This window comes from Ciona robusta, chromosome 8 (genome assembly GCF_009617815.1).
Source record: "Ciona robusta chromosome 8, ASM961781v2".
NCBI classification, from domain to species: Eukaryota; Metazoa; Chordata; class Ascidiacea; order Phlebobranchia; family Cionidae; genus Ciona; species Ciona robusta.
The window spans coordinates 4,001,388-4,017,272 of NC_143242.1; the positions used below are offsets into that span (position 1 = coordinate 4,001,388).

At 36.7% G+C, this 15,885-nt stretch overlaps 1 protein-coding gene across 2 annotated transcripts; it reads right to left on the minus strand.

The window, feature by feature from the left end:
- Positions 1-54: 54 nt before the first annotated feature.
- On the minus strand, positions 55-15,502 carry LOC149732449 (tyrosine-protein kinase transmembrane receptor ROR2-like). 2 transcript variants are annotated; one of them, XM_089882381.1, is made up of 19 exons: positions 15,248-15,502; positions 10,538-10,598; positions 10,148-10,185; positions 9,026-9,149; positions 7,817-8,001; positions 6,893-6,920; positions 6,220-6,359; positions 5,739-5,950; positions 5,428-5,628; positions 5,064-5,184; positions 4,450-4,649; positions 4,021-4,143; positions 3,605-3,715; positions 3,146-3,325; positions 2,649-2,827; positions 2,310-2,439; positions 2,056-2,175; positions 1,676-1,821; positions 55-1,494 (listed from the first exon to the last, which is right to left on the minus strand). In XM_089882381.1, the coding sequence occupies exons 1-19, from the start codon at positions 15,297-15,299 to the stop codon at positions 639-641; spliced, it is 3,207 nt and encodes a 1,068-aa protein (XP_089738507.1). In that variant the 5' UTR covers positions 15,300-15,502; the 3' UTR covers positions 55-638. The 2 variants fall into 2 exon arrangements, with proteins under 2 accessions (XP_089738507.1, XP_089738508.1); XM_089882382.1 differs by lacking the exon at positions 10,538-10,598.
- Between the last annotated feature and the right edge of the window lie 383 nt (positions 15,503-15,885).

The following is a 15,885-nucleotide window of genomic DNA, read 5'->3' on the forward strand; positions in this document are numbered from 1 at the left end:
GCCTAAAACTGATAAACTCTTCTGCCACGCTAATATGAGTTAAAACACATGGTATAAATGTTTTAGTGGTTTTATTTTGTAAAGATATATGTACGATGATTAGTATGTTGCAATGAACTAATACAAACCCTGCACAGTGATAAATTATCAAGCGAATTTCGCCACCGTCAAACACACTTGGCAGTAAAAAAACAAGTAACTGCTGAAATTCAGGGACAAAACAGGAATGTACGTCTTGCTGGTGTTTCTATATACCAGGTATAGCATAATTTTGAAACTAATTTTCCGGTAAAAACGTTTTTATGTAAGTAACGTTTCGTCTGCCATGCGGCAAGACGTATATCTTACGTTCGTTTGAATACCAGAAGATCAGTTCTAAAACGGGAATGTATATCCATGACGTATCAAACACGTAATATAGATGATTACGTCATTAAAGACGCGTGTAATTAGTGAAATAGCGAGCGGTAACGTTAATAAATGTAAAATAAGAGCAACAATAAAAGTTTTTGATTTTTTCCACGTTCTGTTCGCGTGGTCCTACATCGATTTGAATCCTCCTTCTGTGACGTCACAACCCTTCTTTGTTACGTCATCGCTCGACTCGGTTTTGTTTGATATCTTTGTGTTGTTGGATTTCAGGTAAATTTCCTTGGCGTGACAACTCGTTGGGGCGTTTTGATTGACACTCTCTGTCCGCCACGGGACACCATTGGAGTCTTAGGATCGACCACGTGATTTTCGTCATCCACTGGTAATCCGGAGTCGCAAGATGTCGCTTTAACGCTCGCAGTTGACATGTCTGACGAATCTCCTTCAAGAAGATGTTGCCCTGACGACGGTGAAGTCACGTTTGAATCTGTACCGTTATGTAAGTTGTCTTGTGGCTGGTTGTTTTGTGGAAGAAGTCGCTGGTTTTGGTAGAAGCTTTCGTCTTTGCTTTCATGGTCGTCAACGTCCTCCATGACGCCGCTCAGTGGTCGGTTTCCGGGGCCAGAGAACGGTGGTGGGGGGCGCTGCTGAGAGTAGTTATAACCGTCTTGGTAATCCTCATTGTGGTGCCTTTGGTTGTATTGTTGTCTTGGAAGAGGAGGATATTGCTCCCTACCGGATGAGGCACAACTACTGCTACTGCTGTGAGATGGTGGGCCCTTTCTATACTGTTGTGGTCTTCGTTGTTGCATTTGGTTGCTTTGGTAGGCTTGGCTCACAGGTGGGTGCTGCTGGTAGTTATTGTATTGGTTTCCCTGTGGGTAAGGTGGTGCTTGGTATGCATGGTATTGTTGGTTGTTGGAATTTGGGTAAGACACTGTTGTTCCGGGAGAGGAGAAGTATTGTTGGGAGGATGGGCTAACGTTTGGTGGAATTGGTTGGTTTGCCATGAATGTTGAAGCAGATGAACATGGCATGGGGAATGAACCAACAAATTGTGGGGGTGGTGAGGGTGTAGGGGCGGGGATGGCTGAACTGTAGGTGATTCCACTGCTGCCTCCTCTGTAAAGTAAGGAATTGATAGGTTAGAAGGGATACTACAGAGTACCAGATATAAAGCAATGTTGATTAAGTTATCATAATGTTTTATATAGCTTAAATTTTAAAACAGGTTTTAAAAATATTTTTTAAATTTTAAACTGATTTTAAAAAAAATAAAAAAAACACTCAAAGTTATACTTACACACTGCTGGCTTGTGGTGGGAAGTGTGTGTATTCGTTACCATCTCTCATTACATTGGTTAGTTGTCTGTGGATTCCTTGAGCAAGATGTGAAGTAACTCGAGTGGTGCTCGTGCCTTCCCAACCCTGAAGTTTCGACAGAAGTTCCTGTTGAATAGATAAGTGTTTAGTAATGTTTAGGAAACTTTTGGGAAGTTATAAAATGAATGAATGGATCAGGTTTGTTTATTCTTGCATGAAGGTACAATGAGGAAAAGATATATAAAGTGGTTTAACAGAATAGTTGCATTTTTATAAATAACAAGAAATTAAATTTTAAATTTAAAAAAAATGGTGCGAAAATATTAATAAAAATTGGTCATAACAATTATATTAGTTTACCTTGAATGAAGGTCTTTGGTTTGGTTGTCCACACCAACATTCATGCATGAGTGAATATACTTTGGCTGGACACTGGTCAGGACATGTAAGCAACTGTCGACGACTGATCATGTCCAACACCTGCATGAAATTAAAGTTTACAATCTATTCTATACTATACGATTGAAGTCCTGCAGCATGGCACACCGTGGGATTTCGGCCATGATTGCCGCTAGTTTAGAATCTACATGACGATAAGTTCCAATAGAGCTCACCTCATGGTTGCTGTATCCACAGTAAGGTTGCAATCCATAGCTGAACATTTCCCACAGAAGAACTCCAAACGACCAAACTGCAGACTTGTCAGAAAACTGCCAACTGTGGATTGACTCAGGGGCCATCCATCTAAATCAAAATCATTTTGTTTATCATCCAACTAGGTAAATAGGTTTTTTTTATTTAAGTTTAAATCTGATATTACTAAGAATACAGGTAAAATATCAAATAATTTGCAAATTTAAAAAGATTAGAAATGTTTCATGCAGGATTTATTCATATGTCCATTAACTCCTTTGCTTTATATTATCTTAATGTTAAATCACACAAAAACCAACCTTATTGGAAGCATCTGACCCCCTTGTGGGTTTCTATAATAACATGAGAGATATGAATCCCTGATCACCCCCAAGTTACAAATCTTAAGATCGAGATTTCCACAAACTAAGACATTACGAGCCGATAAATCTCGGTGAATGAAATTGTTTCGTGTCAAATAATCCATTCCTGATGCAACCTGTGATGAGAGATTTAATTATATAATATTATTATTAACGCTTTATTCTGTATGGGTGAGGTCACGCACATAAGGAGAATAAGGTTAAGTTGGTACATTACAGAGTAACCACAAAAGACGCAGGTTATAGAAAATGTTAGTCGCAAATTAAACTATGGGAACAAATGTATAAATCATATATTAAATAAATCTGACTTATTTATCCTTACATAGCAGTCATTACAATACAAGTATTCTATAACACGGGTATTCATATTGGAAAATTCATATGGGAAAAAGCCTGGGCAATGTAACTGGAATAAAATGGAAAAAGCTTACTTGTATTGCCATCCTTATAAAGTCAGCATGTTCAATAGATGATGACGCATGACTGCTTGCACTGCTAGGTGGTTTAGCAAAGTCTGCTTGAGGTGAATGCAGAACCAAGTATTCGTGTAGGTCAATACCATCGGTGTATTCGAACACCATGCAGCGAAGATTGGGTTGAAACACTATTGCCTGCACATAAGGACTTGTTAGGCTAGTATGTGAAACATATGAAACACACAGACCTAATTAGTCTTGTTTTTTTGTAGTTACTACTGTTGTCAAAGTACGCTGGTCTAAACTATGAAAGGTGATTTTGGTCCAAAAGAAACTATCTAATATAAATAATCAGGTCTTCATTTCAACAATTAAACCGTAGGAAATGATTCTTAATCTCTAGTTTTAACATTGCTTAGTAAAAAATGTCACAGCTTCTAAGTTTAGTAAAACACCTGCTTTGTTACCACTTACTTTAAGACAAGCTACATTTTCGTTTTGAAGTTCAGTGTAAACCTCAACCTCTCTGTGGAATTCATCAACTTGAGATGGAAGAGCATTCTCTCTTAATGTTTTAACAGCAGCCTATAGAAGGATCATTCGTTTTAAAATAAACTATGAAGTCTTGTCTCCTAGAAGACATTTGAGAATTGAGATGTTCACAATAATGACAATAAAGAAATAAGAAACCAAGCAAGGTACAGTAGAAGTCCTTGCAACACTTCTTCAGTAAATACATACAGTACTTAACAGTTTAAAATAAATGGCATGCCAGAATATAACATGTGTGAGTATTGGAAGGCAAGTCCTATGTATGAAAGCTAATAACTCTATAAAACTTTGAGTTTACTACAGACACAGATGTAGTTGGAAATTAATAAAATACTTACAGCAGAATTAGTGTTGTAATGTGGGTTAGGCAGGATTTTTGCTTTATAAACTTTCCCAAACTGTCCATCACCCATGTCGCCAAGGAAATGAACGGACAAAGCTCCAAGTTGGGGAAGTTTCATCTGATGAGGGATCAATTTTATTAAAACCCAAAAATTTTGAAAAAAATAGGATGCATGGATTTAATATCTAAGCAGACTTTCATAAAGATATTCTAAAACTATTGCAAGATGAGATTACAATCTAAGAACAGATTTTCAGGGCTTAAAATAATACAGATTGAGTTTATTCAGTGTATGTCAGTTCTGTTTCAGATATGTACATCAAACAAACCTTATAAGAGTTAAGAACCAGCATTTAACATTATACACTATATATTGTTTTGATAACATAAAATCACATGGTTAAACCATTAAACATTTCCTTACCGTTCTGACAGTAAGTTGAGACATTTTAATTGGTTTTCCTTGAATTGCTGCAACTTCCGAGTTGGATTTTGAACCTTCTTTGTTCTGATTTTTCTTTTTACGACAGATACAAAACGCGATTGCAATACATCCAATGATAAACGGAATGGCGATACTTGGGATCAAGATGATTATCATGTCCGAACCTTTTGCTGACACACCTAAACAAATATTGTTCAGATATGATGGTGATTAACTTAATAGTAAGGTCTATAACTATAGATAATATCTTTCCTTCAATTGAATTCTACATATGTGAGGTCTTTTGTAAGCACTTCCCAGGGGACTGGTGCCAAAGTTGGCCCATTACTCTAAATTAAATTTTTAAAAATAAACAAATTGCAGAGAAAGTGTTATAATACAAGATAACAATAAAAAGCTCATTTTAATTAAACTCCTAAAAGGAGAATGTTTAACTTTATTTAGCATAACAAAAACACGTATTACAACAATAAATGAAGTTATATTTAAAACTACACTTACACTACACATTACAATGTACCATCCATTATCATTTATAAGCAACAAGGTTTAAAACACTGATTTCTACTCAATTTATTATTATATCAACTTACTGCATTTATCCAGGTCACATAATTCCATCCTGGATACCCTCTGGCCAGTGTAGCACCACGGTGCCGACATTTTGTTGCCAGGGTTACGACAGAAGTTGTGACCACCAGATAACTCCGGGTACTGCAATAATGACATCATAGTTAATAATTATGTAATAATGATTGAATTATACTAGCATGGTGGGGCAATGATGGTAGATATAACATGGGTGTTCACTTTCATACACCTTGTGCCCGCTTTCGTGTTACCATGTATGTAACACTATTGGTAATTGATTTTGGTATGGTTAACAATTTGGACAACGCAATAGTGACTACTGGGTAGTATTATTGCCTGTAATCTTATATAAGTTACATGGCTTACCTGTGCAATCATTGGAACAGGCCACGCTTTACATATCTGGCCACCTTGTGTAAACCTTGCAGTTCCCCTATAACTTGTCCCTGTTTCATTGTAACAAATATGAGCTTTGTTTGTGGTGGCAGGAAGGCCAACTTTGGTGCATTTTGTTCCATGAGATGTGGTAGGGGGGAGATAACTGCAGTTTGCATACAAGAAAATATCCTGTTGACATAAAGGAATATTAACTTTTGGATAACTACTTGTAGTTTAGAGTTAGGCCGTAATATGGGTCCCAAAAATGGGTCCCCAAATATTTTTTTTAGATTTTTTACCTCAAGAAACTTGTCATCTGCACTGTTAAGGAACTCTTTTCTACAGATGTCATATTTCATTAGTTCACAATCTTCTCTGCACAGTTTTACAGGAGTAGCTTTCTTCTTCCCACTTAATGGATCGAAATGGAGTTCACAAGGTGCATACACGAATGAACAAAAGGCAGGAAAGGCATATCTCTTGCATTTGTCCGACACATATTCACTGTTAGCTGCAAAATATTGAATGTTACTAATAAAGAAAATTGAAAACAATTAATGTAGGTTTAAGAGAATAAACATGATGAGTGAAAACATAAGGTTATTTGTTATATTATTAATATCCAAAACAGTGTTTGAAATCCTATGCAAAAATACATTAGAGATAATTAAAATAGGCGATACAGATAAAACGCTTTCTAATAGTCTGTTGTATATTTACCATTCACACTATTCAAACAGAACTTGAACTAAAAAGTACATCAAGATGTTATAAACATACTTATATGTTGCAGAGCTCCACTAATCTCTTGCTCCATTTTCTCTTGCGTCATAAACGGATCAACATAAATACTCTTTCCATTCATTAGAGATCTGCAAGCCTGCCCTGCGTATTGTTCACATTTGCCACTGGGGATTTTTCTGTAAAACAAATGTAACATGAATATAAAATGTAAATATTATGTCTAAAAAAATGATTAAGCAGCCCAATTAAAATGCAATGTTACTTTATTTTGGAAAAGTATTTTATATTGGGTAAAAACAAATTTGCCAAAATAAAAAACAAAATAGTAAAACCTACATGCAATTGTAGTTTGGTAAAGTTACACAAACACAAATTAGAAGTAAAATGCTGCATTATTATATGGTAGCTTGCAAAATATTTGTTAACACATAAAGAATTGACCTAAGTTTGTGCAGAGTGACAAGTATTGGTCCAATAAAACATATAATGTAAGTATCAAGGATATCCTAAGTATAGGCAATGTATATACAGCTAAATAAACTAAGTATAGCAAATATAATGGCAATATTTTACAAGTACAAATTTAATTTGTACGAATGTCCTTGATTTTACCCTCGTATGGTGGGGCGAATTTAGAAATTGTAAAAGTTTTTCATTTTATACACATTTTACAATTTAAAGTACGGTTAATCTAAATTTAAACACTTACGTTTTGTGTCCATCATCTGGCGGAAGTCCTAAAATAAAAAGATTGTTGTTAGAATTGTTGAGGTTATATTAAAAATTTAGGAAATTTTACGTAGTTGCTGGGTAATGTATTGCTGTCGGATCTCATTTATCATCACAGTGACAGTCTGATCTTACTATCAGGTTTACAGCTGTCAATCATGGAAATAAACCAGACTCTTTGTACAAGTACTATGTGGTGTACCTCTAAACTCAATGGTAAAAGATAAGAGAGAATAAAAACCTAAAAAAACTCTGCTACCAAATAATGAATACATAAGTTTACTTTTACAAATTTTGGGTCATTTCAATGTGTTTTTTCCAATTGTAATATGCATATAACTTTTTAAGGTATTAATATGTTTTTTAATTGTGTATTGCTTTTAAATTAATCAAAAATATATTTTACAATCAAGCTAGTAACACTATTTTACCATTAAGATAAAAAATGAGTTATCTTTCTCGGCCTATATTATTCTTAGCTAAGCTTAAAATGTCATTGAAGTCAAGTTGACTTCTTCATCTTGACAGGTTGTGACAGCTCGTCACATACTTAGGCACGCTTCACATACAGACCGTATGTAAACTTGGCTAAGGGTATGAGAAAAACTATCACCACTTATGAAAGTTAAAAGACATCTTCTGTTTTATCAGACTTACGTGTTAAAAAAATATTACACAAAAGATATATGATTTATATTACGTAATGTTTTTCTGGCATGGTTGGAGGCTACAGATAAAATTTAAAATTGAGCAATTAAAACTGAGTTCTGGGGGTGAAGTAAAAATTCAACTACAGAAACTACATTCCAGTAAACTTAAAATATATCTATAGATATCAAAACGGGGTTCTGATGGTTTTTAAAATTGCACCTGTGAGTTCTTTGTATATATGAATACAACTTACTGAAAGATACAGTGAGCTTTGCACTTGTTGAAGCACTTCGTTCTCTGTTTGACGCCTCACACATGTAAGTGCCAGAATCGGTAGACAGAAGGTTTCGAATTCGAAGGCGGGAACCAGTTGGTTTGTTGGACACTGAGATACGAGATCCTTCCAAAACAAAGTCAATGGGGTAGTTGTCCTTGTACCTAAGTAAAAGTAGTTTACTGATTAGATTTTTGGGTTTAGTTATATGACTAAGTAATAAAAATTAGTAGAAAAATTAAAAATTGGAATAGGTAAAGTTCTTATCTTACTTTTTTTAAGCAAGTTGAATATAGTATATGTATATATAAACATAGTATAAATGTGCAATGACTTTACAATTTAACAGATAGTTTAGTTTAACCCTTATAATTAAGTGTTGGAATTACATTGCAGCAATTTTTACATTGCTTTAACATTCTCCTAAACTTTTAAAAATTTAAACTATTTTTTGTTATTGTAAGCGGTGTTCCGGAATTCAATTGAGAAGTAACTGACAATAATACTCAGGTTTGGTAAGGAGAAATAGCCTTCCTCATTTTCATTGTATTTTTATAAAAGATTATTTGTTTTAATTGCAAACTAAGTTACATACGTAAGTGTGGTTGCGGCTTAGGTTACTTTGTGGTGGCTATGACTTTGTATTGACCACAACAAAGAATATTACCATGTAATTATCTCAAACGTGACTTAGTGAATGGTAGGAAGGAAAAGACTGTTTCCGTGTAATTAGGCTGTAACTACAGAAAAGGTATGGGTGCCTGTTCACCCTGCTATTAGTTGGTAGGGAATGTAGAGTTTACGCAACATAGAAATTAAAGACAGGATTTTAATGGTTTCAGATTTATAGGCTTGGTGGTAATTATTTTACTTAAAAGCTACTTAAGTAGACTCAGGTGTTTTTCTTTGGCTTGTGTTGGCAAGAATGTCATGCTTAAGGCAATGTAATACCAAACATATAAACGGTGAGTAAAATGAGTTATTAATAGAAGCAAACAAAAAGAACTTAATACTTTTGATCTTATAATTGTTACTCTATCAATTGGAAGCACAACAGCAACTCTTCTAACCCTGAGCCTAAATTGTGTAGCCTACCTACTTAACCATGTCTCATTGACTAATTCAGTTTACATATACAGCTACAAAAGTAAAATAGAACACCACTATAAACCAGAATTAATTACTAACCATGTGTACTTGATATTATCATTAGGCCATGCGTCCACTCGACAACGGAACTTTGCTTCACCGTCAGACACCAACTTCAAGTCATTCATCTTCCCAATAATACGGAGGAAAGGGTCTCGTTCTTCTGCAAACATAAAATCGAATGATTAGATCTTTAATAAAGGGCTTGTGTCAACGACACAAAGTTTTGAAACAGTATCAAGGGTACAATAACTTTAGGGACGGTATTTTCAACGTAGCTGTTTGAGCACTGCATGTTATGAACGTTTGTTAAACATGCATAATCGCATTGCGCCTTTTTGTGTAATGACTACACTAGTTAAACTGATTGGTTTATATGTAAACTTTGTAATTGTACGTCACATATTTCATTATTTCGTAACAAAACTTGATGGATTGTTGTCAGATAATAGCGGTAGTTTACGAATAATATAATATCGTTATTTCAAATGTTTTGATTGCACGTGGGAGTAAATTTACAATACGGTTTAACGAGTCGAGTGTTATCGTTGTACCACAAAATGTGGGTGTCCTTGTCGCTAAAATATTTACGAGAGCTGAACGTTAGGGGACTCACAATGGATACGAGACACTGTTTTGATACGGAACCCTACTCCAAGGCGGCGGAAATGTTGGTCAAGCATTCTTAATGTAAAACTCCCACACCAAGACGTTACGCAGGTAACTATGACTAAGAATTGCTAATATAATAGAATAAGACAGCGCGCTCTTTTGGTCTATTCAAGTACCAGCAAAGCTGCTCTCATAATATTCTAAACCTCCTTTGTTATTGGCTATTGAAGCTATGAGCGTATATGCCCCCAAAAGGTTCTTATGTTTGTATAGGGTCAAACGTTTTATCAATACGACAGCAGCACAAAGAGAATATAACTGCTATTCTCTTATCAGAAACATTTACACCATTATCGATTTCGGTCTATGCGACCCGATATGTGCCATTTGGTTGGTGTTACAGGGGTCTAACAAACCATCTGCGGGTTCAATTAAAGCGAAAACCCGAACTCTATGTCCATCAACGATAACTTTGTTTAAACAACTGGCCAGGGTGAATATTAATCGTATAGCCGTCTGCTGTCACGTGATGCACTCAAAATCACTCACCCGTGTCGCCGCCATCTTGGTTTCCTGTTTCGTCATTACTGAAAAACAACAAAGTTTATTAAACTTTTTTTAAAAATTTGCCAAGTGTTAAAACGTCACTATAACTATTTTTGCCATAAACAATTTAGGTCGTTACCAAACAAATGATAAACAATTGGCGTCGTTACCAAACAATGAACCACGATACACAATTAAGGTAAATTTCGTTAATTGATTAATTAACGACACCGATGGGCGATGAGATACCATCAGAAAACGTAATTGTGGCGTCATCGAGGCACGTAAAGCGTTCTAATTATTACGTCATATAAGTAAACATCTTATGGGTTCCCCGCGGGATACGAAAAATAATTGTTTTTATTATAATGGCATTTGTTAATTGTTTCCTACCTCGTGTCTGTTGGAGTGACGTCAGATGATGACGTAGGGCCCGTAGCAAAAATAAGAATGCCTGAAAAAATGAAATTACATGAAATTTTTTTGAAAGATCTGCTGTGAAAACATATACGTAAAGTACATAAGGAATCAGGGTGTGTTTTTCCATTACTACGGAAACGTTACCATCAATGCGTATAAAACTACAACCGAAACATGGTCTTATTGTTTGCCCGGGACATTATACTAATAAATGACGCAAGCCGCGCTTGGGTTTCTTTGATTAATATGCTTTCTAAAGCTGGTACCTACTGCGGTACGGCTAGATTTTCCTGAGCAAAGATACTCACTTAAATACACAACATTAATCGGGGACATCTGACGTGTGGGAACGAAGTCGTATTCATAGATTCAGACCGAGGTCGTAAATTTGTTCACACTTTTAAATAAATCTTGTCTCAAACGCGACCTTACACCAAGTGTGAAGGTTATTGACTTTTGTTAAGCTTTGTTCTAAGTTAATAAAATAGCAAAACAGTTTGCCATTAATTGCTGTATTTTAGTTAATATTAACCAAAAATTAACCAGAGACGAATAAAACTCATGCAGTATTTATGTGTGTAAAAATATGTAAAACTTTGGGAACTACAGCGTTTGTGCACGGACCTGTACTATGTATTTACATTATAATCCGATATTTTCATTCATACTCGCGCATTTTCTTTTCAGTGTGTGCGCAGTTTTAGCTACGATGAATGAAGTTAAGCCAGGCAAAAACGGATGGCAATTTAAGGATTTGCAAAACCACGAACCGTGTAAAGTTCACCAGAGAGGCAACGATATGCCGCGTATAAATCATTAAATATTTAGTAACTATTCCCCAACAACTTGTATTAACTGTACCAGCAGTGTGAGAGACGCCATAGCGTGACATGATGGGAATTCCTGGGTATTATTGGACCAGCAAAAGTAGTAAATGTTAGCGGTAAGTTCCAATCTTAAGCGAGGACGGTTTGCTTGCCAGTCAACACCTTATACTCAACCATTTCGCTTCCTTTCAACTTTGTGAATCTTTTAAGCATGGCACTACATTACTAAAGGGTTGACACAACGGGCTAAAGCCAAAGGCGCCAATTATTTGCGCTACAAAAATCTATATGTACTTTACGGTGACATCTAACTCATATTTCAGTAAATAGCCCAAGTTTAAATTATAGTTTACCGAAAAACTTAATCGGGCCATCATCGCTGCGTATTTCAAAGCATTTCATGTAATGTATTATTCTGAAAAAGAAGCCTTGTTTCTAATGTTAATCTAATCGATTCAATGAGTCTTTTCATTGCATTCATTCAAGTCACTTATGGTCGTTGTTGTCGGCGTGAGATCAACAGAGGAAATATCGGTCAAGCTTGGATTAAATCGACGCCAATAGAAACGAGGGCGCGCTTAGGAGTGTCCCTATGTCTGCTGAACACACATAATGCATCCTCTACTGGGACGCAGTGAAAATAGTCTAATCTGGTATTAGTTCGCTACGAGCGGTTGCATTTATTGTATTAGTCGGGGATTGGACCCGAGAACGAAGCTAAGGGAAGTCAGTATGCCTGTGCAAACTATATACAAACACGCGCGATGTGTTGTTGTCATGGTCCAGATAAAGTCAAGCCCCTAGGCATTGGTCAGTGAATATTATTGGTATAAACTCGCCAAAAATGTGCGATCGTCAAAATATTTATCAAATGCACAGATTAAACGTGAAATGGTTCCTAAAAAACTGGTCTCAAAATATTGAATTGCCACCTTTTCAGTAAATCGGCCAAATTAGAATGTAACCCGACACTGTAATTGAAGTGAACGGATATTGGGTGCTCACTTTTCAATTCCTTCAATAGTAATAACAGTAACTTCAATAGTAATATATAGATAATACAACCAGAATTTAACCGATCATAACCTTCAGTGTAATACGTGGAAATGTACTTTACCTGGCGTATTATTATCATTTAAACTTTTCAAACCGTTTACGAATTACAAACCGTAACGAACATAGGGTGCTTTAGGCGTTACGGAGTCATATATATACTCAAAACTTGATATCGTTTCTGTTTCCAAAATAAACCAACTCTTAGGTTGCAAACTCGATGTGGCGAATTTATAAGACGCCTGTGGGCCTTGACGCTGCTAACCAAGGGTTCGAGTCATGCGGTTGTATAAGCTATTGGGTGGCAAATACGAATCGGATTACTCGATTTCGTGCACTGTGCTTTGGTTAGAATCACAGTGCTGCCAATTGTGCAAATTCTGCAGCACTACCCGATTTACGAGCGCCATATACTAGCTGTGCATATCGTATAGTGGGCGAAGCATGTACCAAATAGGGAACAGACAGTATTCCATGACTGTTATCCAGTAATTATTTTGGCCAAAGCAAACCTGGTATTTTCTGTTGCAAATAATTCATGCCTCTAAATAACATACACAGTCAATAATGCTGCATAGGCGCCTGACTTCTTCGGTGCATTGACAACTTTCATGCAGAAAATCAGTAACAGACACACAGTTTTTGACAGATTTTAAACAATTACTTGACCCAAGAGCGAGTTTCGAAGGAGATACGCTTCTCTGCAACGCTAATTAGCGCAGTTCGCGCTTGGAGAAGATTTAATTATCTAACACAGACACGTTTATGACGCATGAATCGGATTAGAACAATGGATATTGTGGACAAAACAAACATAGATTATGTGTCACAGTGGTGAACTTTTGTTAATGAGACGAAATTTAATTTCCTTGGAAAAGTTTACTGATTATTTGCAAGGAATAGAAAGGCTTTTCTGCTAAAGTAAGCTTAACAACTGCTGCATCAGTGGTTCGTTTCACCCGAAACGTTTATCAATTCCCAAGTGTTTGTCGAACACAATAAACTACAACATAATGATAAATGTGGGGTAAAAGTAGCCATTTGTCAAACCCGGTTTAAAAACCTATGTTTTGTAAACTGTGTAAACGTGCTTCTAAGATTTGAGTGACACAAATTGGTTGCCCTGGAAAGCATGGACTTGGTAAAAGCGACCACTTCCCAGTCTTATCTCGGCGTTTCACTGCGAATCGCGTTCTCGTGCAACGTAACACTACAAGCCATCTGTCTCTGTTTGTTACGTGATAATGGCGGGAAACAAATAAACACTTGCATTGTGTCGTCACAACCGCGCTTCTCTTGACCTCTAAGATCAACAAGGAAACTTCCGGTCAAATTTGGACGTTAAACGCGCGAAACCCAAAATCATCTGACCGTGTAATTGTAAATACACTATGACGTATGCATTGGTTTCCATGGATTATGTGTGAAGCGCTAAGCATTGTCTTCGCTTATGGCGAAACAATGCATATTGTGTGCGCAACAAACATGAAGCATATGCGTGGCAAACTATTTTAACCCGAAAATTTGGCGAAAATTACCGGAATTCGTAAACACGATTAAGATGGGAGTGTGGGTAATGGTGCAGACCTAACACATAACATTGTAATGCTCGGTGCTTTATACTTATACGGGTGTGGGGTGTTTGTGTGTGCGGTGAATTTACCCCACCACCCCCTACTTAACCCTCTATTAGCTTTAAGAGGGATCTCTCGGACATCTGAAGCCCCAGCAACCCCATGGCATGCTTTGATCACAGTCAAGCCTAAGTAACTTGAAACGTGCTAGCAGTGGGCGTTTGAAGCCGGCTGGTCAGAGAATTAGTGACCATCCTGCTGGCCAGTTTAACGCTATCAGCAACGGAAACGTATTAGTGGCCCCTGTATCTGGTATCAAGTAATCAAACCTTTGACAAAAGATCGAACCTTGCCACGTACAAGTTTACGGCTTAATGAGGGGGTTTCCCTTTGTTGAAAGGCCGTGTTGTGAAATTATTACGTAATAAATATGTTTTGTTTTAATTGGTGCGTAATAATAAACATCCGAACGGAAGAAAGTTCTAAATTAAATTTATTGTAAGGTGTTTGGCTGTTTGGCGCCGCGAATCGGTCTTACCACTTATGACGACGCAATACGCGCTATTGTGATGTAAACAAGTGCGTCTCCATCTCGACTAGCACCTGCAACGTGATTGTTACGTCATAAGAGACGGTGCTGGGATAAACAATGAGCAGATTCTAGATTAGAGGTCGCTGGATTAGGGTCGAACACGCGGTACGACTTCTGTTTAAATCGGATCACAGAAAGAGGCTTCGTGGCGCGGATATGGAAATATTACACACAATGCGTATTGTGTGGTTTACAATGATTCCTATTACAAACATAAAGAGTTCGTTTTACGCCCAATTTCCAAACCAACTGCGCCCAACACTACCGGTACTTTTTGATCAATGCGTGACGATAGACACCATAAATTCCAGTCCTCAAGTGCTAGTACAAGCTAAACAGGCAACTTGAAACGCCATATACTTAATGCATTAACATGAGACGCGTTTATCAAAACGTAATTACACTAACTTTCAATCCAAACCACAAATCTTATTTTCTAGGGTGCGGCCCCGGGATTTTAATATTGATTTGTTATTTTCGTAAAATCTCTACAGGATCGAATACATTTCAATCAAAACAACAGTCTAAGCCAATTTGGCGGCTAATTGCATCAAAACACGACATGTCCTAAAACAAAATCCCTTTACGTTTTACTTTATCCACTTTATAACCACATCCCATCGTATAATAGGCTTACCTGCATGGGACAGTATAGCAAGAAGACTCCATAACAGATGGTGTCTTTTCATTTCCGTCAATATCCGCAACACTTTGATTTTTGATACTTTCTGTCTTGTCCGAACACTTGTACTTTAAAATACTTCCTTAAAATATTCTGCAAGATAGGATATATACGTGTAATACTGGAAACCAGACGTACACTTAAATCTCACGCAATTATCTTGCTTCTCCTGGCAAAGGAGCTAATTTCGAAATCATTAAAGTAGTAATTATAAGCAGAAAGTCATAACAAGCAACCGCGCTCACGTTTCACTTATTTGACTGTATAGTGATAGAAAAGCGCAAACGCTTTTACGGAGTGGGGCACGAAATGTAGGAAAAAGGCAATGTCTCTCGCCCGTGTCCGCGCTAATTAGAGCCGCAGTCGGATCTCATTACGTTATCGCTATTGGCGATTAGACGCGCTGCAAAGTCAACACACATTGGTTCGGATCTATTGTACCAGGGTGACCATACACAATACAGGCCTCTGCCAAGACTTAGTTCAACGATAAGGCGACGTCCAATTTGCTTTTAGCGAATTTGGCTCAAGTTTATAATCACCGTTCCTTGCTCTAACCGATTATAGCAGGAAATTTTTATAATTTTCTAAAA